Source organism: Doryrhamphus excisus, chromosome 1 (assembly GCF_030265055.1).
Source record: "Doryrhamphus excisus isolate RoL2022-K1 chromosome 1, RoL_Dexc_1.0, whole genome shotgun sequence".
NCBI lineage: Eukaryota > Metazoa > Chordata > Actinopteri > Syngnathiformes > Syngnathidae > Doryrhamphus > Doryrhamphus excisus.
In genome coordinates this window covers 34,658,590-34,670,965 of record NC_080466.1, presented here as the reverse complement: position 1 = coordinate 34,670,965, position 12,376 = coordinate 34,658,590, and the positions used below count along the sequence as shown (strand labels likewise).

Genomic DNA, 12,376 nt, shown 5'->3' with positions numbered 1-12,376 from the left:
TTTAGGGCTCACTTGCAAATGCGTAAATGTCATTATCTGAAACTTTGGCATGGTTTAACACCAGAATACAACATTCTAACTACATTTATAGGTCAGAAAATTGGGAAAAGCATAATTGGTCCCCTTTAAAAATGTTAAAGTTTTTAAATGTCATTCTCTCTTTTTACAGGTGTCACAATGAGGAGAGACGATATCTGAAAATTACCTTTCAGAAAACAACAATGGAGAAAACGGACTGACTCACAAAACAATGAAGTACATTTTGAAATGTTTTAGTAGTTTTGAACTGACAAAAATCTTGAGTAGGTTTGATCAAATGTAGAATGACTCCAGCTTTTGCTTGGACATTAACACTGCTGCAGCTGTAAAAAAAAAAAAAAAAAAAAGAAAGAATAGCAACCGCAGAGTGTCGATGGAAATCCCGATGTAGGTTGCATTGCAAGGTTTATAGTGTGCCTTTTAATTTTAAACCTTGCACTTTGACAGTGTGGACATTGAAAGGGTGAACAAAAATACATTTCTGGGGATCACAATAGATGAAAATATGAGCTGGAAACCTCATATTACAAATATACAACATAAGGTGGCCAGAAATATTTCAATATTGAACAAAGCAAAATGTGTTCTCAATCAGAAATCACTCCACACTCTTTATTGCTCTTTGGTTCTACCATATCTTACTTATTGTGTGGAAATATGGGCTAATAACTATAAAAGCAATCTTCACTCGCTAAATGTACTGCAAAAAAGGTCAGTAAGGATAATTCATAATACTAACTCCTTATTTCTAAAATCACAAATACTTCAACTTGCTGATATAGTTCATATAGTTCAACAGCTAAAATAATGCATAAGGCTATAATAATAACCAATTAACCAATATAGCTAAATAACCAATTAGCTAAACATGTCATCCAATACTTCTCTACAAGAGAGGAGAAATATGATCTCAGGGAAGAAGTACATTTGAAACACTTCTATGCTAGGACTACGTTATGCTAGCCATAGCATTTCAGTATGTGGAATCAAACTATGGAATGGATTGAGTAAGGAAATCAAACAATGCACAACGATGAGCCAATTCAAGAAACAATACAAGCAGTTGATGTTTGCTAAATACAAGGATGAAGAGTCTTGAACCAGTCATGATGTGCTATATATATCACTATATTGACACTTACTATGGTACCCATTATGGCATTGGATGCTCATATCATACTTCGTACTTCGATACGAGGTACATTATTAAAAAAAAAACCTTAAACTATATTAGGAAAGCAGGAAGTGAACAAATGTAACAGTGATTGTAAAAGTACCAGATGGAGGGGTAGGATTTAATAAGCTTTGCTTCTTCCTACTCCTTTTGGACATGTGGAACTGTGAACTGATGGCCCCAGACCATCACACTACCACCACCATATTTTACTGTTGGTACGATGTTCTTTTTCTGAAATGCGGAATTACTTTTATGCCGGATGTAATGGGACACACTCCTAAAAACCTTCTTTGGTCTCTTCAGTATTCACACCAGTATATTCCCAACGATTTGGGGGATTATCAAGATGTTTTCTGGCAAAATTGAGATGAGAGCTAATGTTTTTGAACAGGAAATAAGAGATTATGCTGTGTTTATTCTTTGGCTCACATTAACATGACACAAAATGCAGAACAATATGTGCTTTCACTTTTAAGTCCCCAAATATCACAAAATGACGGTTACTATGGTACCCATTATGTCATTGTATGGTCATATCACCTTGGTGCATTATTAAAAAAACAAACAAACAAACAAACAAAACCTGAAACTGTATTATGGAAAGCAGGAAGTGAACAAATGTAACAGTTAGTGATTGTAAAAGTACCAGATGGAGGGGTAGGATTTAATAAGCTTTGATTTGAACTGATTATGGGATGCATTCAATTGTAATCTGATGCATGTTCAAATGAAATTAAACCATTACCATTACCATTACCATTACTTTACAAACAATAATGTCAAAAGCTTAAATGAAAGGCCTCAATTGTGCAACTGAATTCCTACATAACAACAAAACAACCACTTGAACTCACCTTACATTGACAGTCCCCATTTTAAGAACCCAACAGGAAGTCCTTATTGATGTATGACATGAATGTTTGGTGCGTAGGAGATCCACGAGTGGGGCCTCATTGAGTCGTATTGAAAGTATGTGTAACAGATAGAAAATGCACAAACTGGAGGTGTGAAAATATGCATCACTGGGATCACGGGTGGCATCTGTCGTTTTAGCACGGTGGCACTGCGTGGCTCGCCTTATGCTCCGCACGTGAAGCACGTAATCTCAGCTGCAGTCAAACAGGTTCGAGACCCATGGCAGTGAAATGGATAAAGAAGGTGAAAAGTAGGAGTAATTATGGATAATAGTCTGCATTCTTAATAGATTTGCTGCCAGGTTAGATCATATTTCATATTCTTTTGTGTCTATCATCTCCCCTTTGGGTGGGGGCACTTCCCGCAGAAGGACAATAGTTCAAAAGCAATAGATGTCTTGCATATTGTATACAATGTGCAAATGCCTCAAATGTTGCCGTTGATCCAGTTTGAATCCTTGTTTGAATTAGGATTAGCGTATCGCATTTTAAAGAAATGTTAGTGATTTTTGTGGAGGTGGGCATGTGACTGTTGCCACAGTAACGCCGCCTGACCGCTTTCAGGTGTGCTGCTGACAGCTCTGATTGATTGCCTGTTGTTCTCTGAGGACTGTGTACATTTGTGTGTGTGTGTGTGTGTGTGTGGGGGGGGGGGGTTTGAGGATGTGACTACCACCCTGCACCCCCCCGTCCCTCCTACTGAGGTTCAGATTACCCTAATATACGTGGGGGTTGTTATGTGTTGCCAGGCCTAAAAAAAGCTGCAAGTGTCTTCCACACGTGTTGGTGGTTCGTTGGGGGGGGGTCTCAGCTGTGGACCCTCAGTGCTGTCCTTCAAATCGTAACCTGCCGGCTGGTAGACGTCCAACATGGGCAGAGGGGTAAGACCTTCTCAGTCCTAATTTCTCGTAATCGTTAACTTGTTTTCATGGGGGGGTGGGGGACATTTCAACAAATGGTTTTTTTTTTAATTAAACATTTTTTGTTAGTGTTGCACTGGAAGCAAGCGAGCTAGTGCTAAAAGTGGTCCCCCCCCCCCTCCGTCTTGTTTATTTGTGTAACGACGCCATTGTTGTTTAATTGGCCGCCATTGGGCCTCATTCCATTTGGCTTTATGAGGACACGGGGACAGCTTGTACTCCACGTTCCCGCTTTGCTTCCTTCTTCTTTTCCGGTTACTGTTGCCCACTCAGCCTGGCCGGGGAAGCAGACTGGCAGCGCCAGGTGACGGCCATGTTGTTGCGGCTGTTGTGGCGTGTGGAGGAGGGTTTTTACTTCCTTTGACTTGTGTGACATTCTTGGGTCAAGTTGAAGGTTTGGAACCCTTGGAGACAGCAATGGTGGACGTCTTTATTGTGTTGTTTGTGTACTAAATTTTGAGTTGTGCTAAAAAGCATTACTGTGCAGTTTCTGAGATTTTAGTCCAGTAGAAAACTCTTCACTCGGGCAGGGAAGTTGAGTAGTGGTTAGCATTGCTGCCTCATCCTGTTATATATAATAGCACAGGGTCAAAAAACATTGCATTAACGACTGTGGCTGTAGGCAACCGGCTGCTGCTGATGTGCTTTTGCGCCTGATTGCAGTTTGGTGCAGAGAATGGAGGCAAAAGGAAGAAGAAAGACCGGGATTTGGATGAGCTGAAGAAGGAGGTGGCTTTGGTAAGTTATTTACTTTGTAGTGTACTACACATTCTACTTTTGTACCCACTTTTGATCAGCCGTGTACCCTTTTTTTGGCCATGAAAACGGTCCACATTGTTCCCACTGGATCTTGTATCAGCTTTTTGTTTGAATTTTGTAAAAACTTTATTAATGAATACTCCATAATACCCACGGATGCAAACAAAAGTGACCCCAATAATGAGGTGTTGATCATCAAGGCACCCTGCAAATATGCCCCCTAGTGGCTGAGAGCGGAGGTTTTGTAGGTACAGTTAATTCAATCTAGGACGAGAGCCTCCTGGTGCTGTTTGGCTGTAGCATTTTTGTATCCTTGTTGTTGCTCTTCAGCATGAGTATGCAACAGCCTTTACTGGTAGAAGTAGTAAATACAATAGATCACTCTAATACACCACAAGGCAGCAGAACACGATGCACGTTCATTCATTCCTTCATTTTCTACCGCTTTTTTCTCACGAGGGTCGTGGGGGTGCTGGAGCCTATCCCAGCTGTCTTCGGGCGAGAGGCTGGGTACACCCTGGACTGGTGGCCAGCCAATCACAGGGCACATATAGACAAACAACCATTCACACTCACATTCATACCTATGGACAATTTGGAGTCGCTAATTAACCTAGCATGTTTTTGGAATGTGGGAGGAAACCGGAATACCCGGAGAAAACCCACGCATGCACGGGGAGAACGTGCAAACTCCACACAGAGATGGCCGAGGGTGGAATTGAACCCTGGTCTCCTAGCTGTGAGGTCTGCACGTTTAACATAACCCAACAAGACAGAGCGAAAGTATGACTGAAAAAATGGCTCACTCCGTTCATGCCGTTGTTCCATGGCTACGTTCAATGTGTTTAATTCAGGGCTTAAACTTTTGTGTTACGAGAGAACAATGACAATGGACGACAGAAGGGGCGGAGTCTGGAGCTGATGCTAATCTCATCATTACAACAGCTGCTTTTTATTGCAAATGTTGATCCATTCACTGGCCACCAAAAGTAACAGCACACTCATCCTGATGGAGCCACGAGTTTTTCCCCTCTTTGATCGGGTTTGAATCCGTTGACTGACGTCGCAGCTAATACGCGGCGTAATAGGATTAGCGTGTAGCATTTCTCCTGGTAGCTTTAGCGTGGCGTCTCAGCATTGAGCCAGTTATCATGGTGAGAACTTTCAGTCACTGCTGGCCACACGTGAACCCTCAGCAAATACCAACAGCTTCCAAGGAGAGCCACCCCCGACGCCCCCCCCCCCCCATGTGCCCTCTGGCAGGGCGTCTTTGTACTCGCACTCCGGCTGAATAATTTGTGGGCCACCAGCAGCGTACCCGACGCTCTCTGAGCTTCTGTCAAAATGTGGCCTCGCTTTCTCTCCCGTCACCATCTTTGACTTGAGTGAGATGCGGAGAAGATTCTTCTTGTGCCGCACTTTCGTCAGGCTGTCATCGCCTTTGCTGACTTTCGACTTGCATTGTCTCTCAAACGTGATTTATGACACATGTAAAGATATGCTAGGTCGACAGTTAGCGTCAACTGTGTCAGACAACGGAATATTTGACAAAATCGGCTGAAGCCGTTGAACTGCAATCCAGCGCGGAACTTTTATTTATTCATTGTAGAGTAATTATGTCTACACTTTGCAGTAGAGGGGATCATTGAATTAAAACAAATAAATACAGTGGTGCCTTGGTTAGCGTCATTGATCCATTCCACAATGTCCGACTCAAACCAAAACAAACTCTAACCAAAAAATCGAAAATAATGTAAATCCAATGAATTCATTCTATACAGCAATGAACAACTTGTTTTCTTTGTGCTCTGGTTTCCTCACGCCGTGAGGCGTACTCGTATTTATAAGTCTTAATTAACACTAATTTTTTTCATTTTTATTCACATACCTCCAAAGTGGGGTACGCAGCCTAGTATGCTGTTGTATTAAGTGTTGTGAAAAACTAAAAAATACAATAAAGAGCACACTTTTTGTTGCTTTTTTGTCATTTAAAATAAAGGTACTGTATAGAAAATAGTTTTTTTTAGAATAGGACAACGTTAAAAAGCCACAGCATTTCAGTATGTGGAATCAAACTATGGAATGGATTGAGTAAGGACCTCAAACAATGCACAACGATGAGCTAATTCAAGAAACAATACAAGCAGTTGATGTATGTGTCAAAAATATAATAATAATACTAAAAATAATATTCATAATGATATTAATAATAATAATAATAATACTGTGATTGGCTGGCCACCAGTCCAGGCTGTACCCCGCCTCTCGCCCGAAGACAGCTGGGATAGGCTCCAGCACCCCCGTGACCCTTGTGAGGAAAAAGCGGTAGAAAATGAATGAATGAATGAATGAATGAACGTGCATCGTGTTCTGCTGCCTTGTGGTGTATTAGAGTGATCTATTGTATTTACTACTTCTACCAGTAGAGGCTGTTACATACTCATGCTGAAGAGCAACAACAAGGATAATAATAATAATAAATATATCACGATATGGTATTACTATGGTACCCATTATGTCATTGTATGGTCATATCACCTCGTACGTGACAAAAAGTAAAAGTAAAAAAAAAAATTCTATTATATTTGGAAAGCAGGAAGTGAACAAATGTAACAGTTAGTGATTGTAAAAGTACCAGATGGAGGGGTAGGATTTAATAAGCTTTGCTTCTTCCTACTCCTTTTGGACATGTGGAACTGTGAACTGATTATGGGATGCACTCAATTGTAATCTGATGCATGTTCAAATGAAATTAAACCATTACCATTACCATTACCATATTCAATAGATTATAAAATATGGAGTAGTCGGCGGTCCACCATTTTCACGCAATTGAATGAATGACTGAATGAATTCCATTCTTTCTCTTGCAGGATGACCACAAAATATCAGTGGATGATCTTGGGAAGCGTTATGGACTGGACCCTGCACAGGTACACACGCAGACCCACGTGCATGCCCATGTGCACGTGCGCCAAAGTGTCACCTTGAGCCTTCATCTTTTTTTCTTGCATTGTGCTTCTTCATGCTGTTGCTATAAAACGTCAGTCGGCTTGCAGAGATTCTCTCTCTCACACACACACGCACACGCACGTGCACGCATGCGCACACACTCAGGTAGACAATTTATGTGTTGACACTCTCAAGCAGAAACAGTCGATCTGTCCTCATGAGCACTGTCTGCAAATCAGAGCGTGACACGCACACACACGCAGTGACAGCGGCAAATTTACATTTTCTAGCTGATTTTATTGGGCATAAAATCAGGACAAAATGTTCAATAAAGTTACATGCAGCAGTTTTACGGCGCAGACGAGAAGATTCAGCCAGTTTATGGTAGTTGGGCTGTTAAATAGGCCAGGCAGGGATAGTCATAAAGCAGGTAAAGTGCTTTCCAAACTCACGTGGAAATGGACCCGGTCTTGTTTGTCTTTCGCAGGGCCTCACCAACACCAAAGCTGCAGAGGTTCTGGCCCGGGACGGACCCAACGCGCTGACGCCTCCCCCCACCACGCCCGAGTGGGTCAAGTTCTGCCGCCAGCTGTTTGGCGGCTTCTCCATCCTGCTGTGGATCGGCGCCATCCTCTGTTTCCTGGCCTACAGCATCCAGGTGGCCACTGAGGACGAGCCGCCCAATGACAATGTGAGGACCCGCAGGCAAAGACATGCATACTCACGCTGATGATTCACATTATTAGGTACACCCGCATCGAATACAAGAGTAAGCAGAATGAATAAATGGACGTTTTTATGTCTTATTTATGACGTATTCGTAGCTGTAATGGGAGGCTAATGGGGCGGCAGGTGCACGGTTTCGATCCTTCGTCCTCCTGTGATCATGTTGAAGTGTCCTTGGGCAAGATACTGAACCCCCAGTCGGACATGGGAAAGCATTATCAAGTGAAAGACCATTGCCCTGTTAGCATGTATGCAAATCTCCTATTTTCTACTACTTGCGGTAGAGTGGGTCATTCATTCATATCCTCACAAGGGTCGCGGTGGGGTGCTGGAGCCTATCCCAGCTGTCTTCGGGCAAGAGGTGGGGTACACCCTGGACTGGTGGCCAGCCAATCACAGGGCACATAGTATAGACAAACAACATGCAAACTCCACACAGAGATAGCCGAGGTTGGGATTGAACTCGGGTCTCCTAGCTGTGAGGTCTGCGCACTAACCACTCAACCGCCGTGCAGCCCTAGAGCAGGTCATTGATTTAAAAATAAATAAATAAATAAATACAGTGGTGCCTTGGTTAGAGTCATTAATCCGTACCAGAAAGTCCGACTCAAACCAAAACAAACTCTAACCAAAAAAAAAAATTCCATGGAAAGTAATGTAAATCCAATGAATCTGTTCCATACATCCTAATATTTATAGTTTTACATGCAGGAAATGAGGCTGCACGGCGGTCTAGTGGTTAGCACTCAGACCTCACAGCGAGGAGAGGAGTGAGGTTCAATTCCACCCTCGGCCATCTCTGTGTGGAGTTTGCATGTTCTCCCCGTGCATGCGTGGGTTTTCCCCGGGTACTCCGGTTTCCTCCCACATTCCAAAAACATGCTAGGTTAATTGGCCACTCCAAATTGTCCATAGGTATGAATGTGAGTGTGAATGGTTGTTTGTCACCAGAAGACAGCTGGGATAGGCTCCAGCACACAGCGACCCTCATGAGGAAAAGCGGTAGAAAATGAATGAATGCAGAAAATGATGCAAAAATAAATGTCTGCAAAAAAATAAGACAAATTGACAGACAACTGAACATTTAACATCACTTTTACTTAGTTTTACAAAAACGGGTATTAGAGACGATGCAATCCCTTTTTTTGACTGTTATTGCACTCATAGGGCAGTAAAAGGCTTTTTACCCTGCACGGTTTTGCATTAAAAAACATGACATATGGAGACATTAGCATTTAACATCACTTTTACTAGTTTTACAAAAAGGAAGGAGCGGCATACTTTGAGGGCGTGATAGTCCTTTTTAAATAAGTTACTACAATCCAAGCAGATACGTACATTAGATCTGTTAAAGGCTTTCAAACATGTACACTTTCCATTCAAATAACAATACAAGCATGCTGTAGCATTTTACCTGTAGTGGATGCTAAAGCTAAACTTTGGAGGCACGTTTGTCTTGCCAACTCGCCTCTGCTTGCTTTAAATTCATCAACAGATTCACTTGTTGCGGGCGGTTTCTGGGTTTGATTCAGCAGCCTGGCGCTGACAACACGTTGCCATGAAATGACACAACTTGGAAAAACAAGCATTTGAGCGCCTCTTCGCTCAAATGTGGAGCAAAAACAAGTGAGATGTTAGATGTTTTGGGCTCCTCACTCGGCTGTACGGACGTCACCTTTGTGCAATCTGGGTATTGTAATACTTCTAAAACACAAGCAGGTGATCATATGACAAAGTACAAGATGTCTCACCAAAAATCCTGGCTTACTTTGCTGCATTAGCCAGGTTAAACACTCCCACTCAGCACCAGGCAGCCATCCATACTGCGCTTTATGGCTGCCAGTCATTACGCTGTCATTATTCGGCATTTAAAGGCTTCTATTGCGTAATGGAAGCGTGGGGCGAGCCGGATGGACGCACACATGCACACCAGCGATAACTTTAATCTCCCCTTGTGATTGCATCTTCACATTCAGGGGGCCTGAAGCTCTCTCTGCATGCATAATGCAGCACCTCGCATTGGGAGATAAAAAAAAAAAACAAAAACACGCACACCACTTCACACCACATCTCTTGTAGCATTTTCACGATAAGCGCTAATAAGACGTACGATGTGCGTTTACATCAGGGTGGCGAAACTCTTTCTAGACAAACAGAAGGATGCGGCGGGAGAAGGTTTTCACATGATTTGAACCTGATAACATGTCTTTATTTATGTGTACAAATCACTGTATGAGTTGCTGTCATCATTGTTCACAGATAAATAAAGACGCTAGCAGGACAACCAACTTTAAGGAAATGATCCCCAAACACGCATCACGTCTCAGCACTCTCAATAAGGCTTTTGTGCCATGAAGGCTGAGCAGGCTGGGCCCTTAATAGTATAGACCTCTAAAGGAGGTAGTATACGTAGATGCACGGTTGCCATGGTAACCAGCTAGTAAAACTAACACAATTGCGTAGCTGTCAAAGGAAGACATTCATTGTTTCATTTTCTACCGCTTATCCTCATGAGGGTCGCGGGGGTGCTGGAGCCTATTCCAGCTGTCTTTGAGCGAGAGGCGGGGTACACCCTGGACTGGTGGCCAGCCAATCACAGGGCACATATAGACAAACAACCATTCACACTCACATTCATACCTATAGACAATTTGGAGTGGCCAATTAACCTAGCATGTTTTTGGAATGTGGGAGGAAACCAGAGTGCCCGGAGAAAACCCACGCATGCACGGGATTGAACTCGGGTTTCCTAGCTGTGAGGTCTGTGCACTAACCACTAGACCGCCATGCAGCCCTAGAGTGGGTCATTGATTTAAAAGAATAAATACAGTGTTGCCTTGGTTAGTGTCATTAATCCGTACCAGAAAGTCCGACTCAAACCAAATCAAACTCTAACCAAAGAAAATTTTTCCATGGAAAGTAATGTATGTAAATCCAATGAATCTGTTCCATACATCCCAATATTTAGAGTTTTAAATGAAGAAAATGATGCAAAAACAAATGTCTGCGAAAATTTTTTTATAAATTGACGGACAATTTGGAGTGGCCAATTAACCTAGCATGTTTTTGGAATGTGGGAGGAAACCGGAGTACCCGGAGAAAACGCATGCACGGGATTGAACTCGGGTTTCCTAGTTGTGAGGTCAGCACGCTAACCACTCGACCGCCGTGCAGCCCTAGAATGGGTCATTGATTAAAAAAAATTCATACAAATAAATACATTGTTGCCTTGGTTAATGTCATTAATCGGTACCAGAAAGTCCGACTCAAACCAAAACAAACTCTAACCAAAGAAAATGTTCCCATGGAAAATAAGATAAATCCAATGAATCTGTTCAATACATCCCAATATTTATAGTTGTACATGCAGAAAATGATGCAAAAATAAATGTATGCGAAAAAAAAAAAGATAAATTGACGGACAATTTGGAGTGGCCAATTAACCTAGCATGTTTTTGGAATGTGGGAGGAAACTGGAGTACCCGGAGAAAACCCACGCATGCACGGGGAGAACATGCAAACTCCACACAGAACTAGCCGAGGGTGGGATTGAACTCGAGTCGCCTAGCTGTTAGGTCTGCGTGCTAACCACTCGTCCGCCGTGCAGCCCCAAAGGAAGACATATTGATTTCTAAAGCATGAAAACTGGACTTACTTTGAACAGCTCTACTTGGGTGTGGTCCTGGCGGCCGTGGTCATCGTCACCGGCTGTTTCTCCTACTTCCAAGAGGCCAAGAGCTCTCGCATCATGGATTCCTTCAAGAAGATGGTCCCTCAGGTGAGGACTGCTGGGAATCTCTATCTTCGTCTTTGCTCACCACCCTCGACTTAATCCCGTCTTCTTTTCCCAGCAAGCCATGGTCATCCGCGAGGGGGAGAAGATGCAGATTAACGCAGAGCTGGTGGTGCAGGGGGATTTGGTGGAGGTCAAAGGTGGAGACCGCATCCCCGCTGACCTGAGAATCATCTCCTCAAGTGGCTGTAAGGTAAGGAACCACTCTTCCACACTTTTCATTGCTTCCCAGCTAATTAAGAAGGAGATCTTTTCCTTTCTGCTCTATTCTCATTCTTCGGGGTAATAACTATAAAAGCAATCTTCACTTGTTAAATGTACTGCAAAAAAGGTCAGTAAGGATAATTCATAATGCCGCCTACAGAGAACATACTAACTCCTTATTTCTAAAATCACAGATACTTCAACTTGCTGATATAGTTCATCTTCAAACATCTAAAATAATGCATAAGGCTAAAAATAAGCAATTAGCTAAAAATGTCATCCAATACTTCTCTACAAGAGAGGAGAAATATGATCTCAGGGAAGAAGTACATTTGAAACACTTCTATGCTAGGACTACGTTATGCTAGCCATAGCATTTCAGTATGTGCAATCAAACTATGGAATGGATTGAGTAAGGAAATCAAACAATGCACAACGATGAGCCAATTCAAGAAACAATACAAGCAGTTGATGTTTGCTAAATACAAGGATGAAGAGTCTTGAACCAGTCATGATGTGCTATATATATCACTATATTGACACTTACTACGGTACCCATTATGGCATTGGATATCACCTTGTACTTCGGTACGTGACAAAAAAAATAAATAAAAAAATATATATATATATTAAAAAATATATATATTAAAAAATATATATATATTTAGATATTTTTACGGCAAAATAACAACATATATATACATATACATATATATAGATTTTTTTATTTAATTTAATTTATGGGAATTGTTGTTGTTGCTGTGTTTGTCTCTCTCTCTCTACTGCTACCCAGTTTCTCTTCTTCTTGTCTGTGTTTCTTCTTGCTCCGGTCCGGCAGCTCCAAATTCGCATAACAAAAACATGAAATAACCGCAAATAAAATTTCATAGTA

General features: G+C 42.0%; 1 protein-coding gene across 1 annotated transcript in view; it reads left to right on the top strand.

The window, feature by feature from the left end:
- The first annotated feature begins 2,795 nt into the window (after positions 1-2,795).
- The window catches only part of atp1a2a (ATPase Na+/K+ transporting subunit alpha 2a), a 56,202-nt gene continuing 46,621 nt past the window's right edge, over positions 2,796-12,376 (top strand). The window contains exons 1-6 of the mRNA XM_058067209.1: positions 2,796-3,011; positions 3,714-3,788; positions 6,683-6,742; positions 7,249-7,452; positions 11,152-11,265; positions 11,339-11,473. Of these exons, the coding sequence (XP_057923192.1) occupies positions 3,000-3,011; positions 3,714-3,788; positions 6,683-6,742; positions 7,249-7,452; positions 11,152-11,265; positions 11,339-11,473 (600 nt within the window). The 5' untranslated portion in view covers positions 2,796-2,999. The remainder of the gene's footprint in view (positions 3,012-3,713; positions 3,789-6,682; positions 6,743-7,248; positions 7,453-11,151; positions 11,266-11,338; positions 11,474-12,376) is intronic.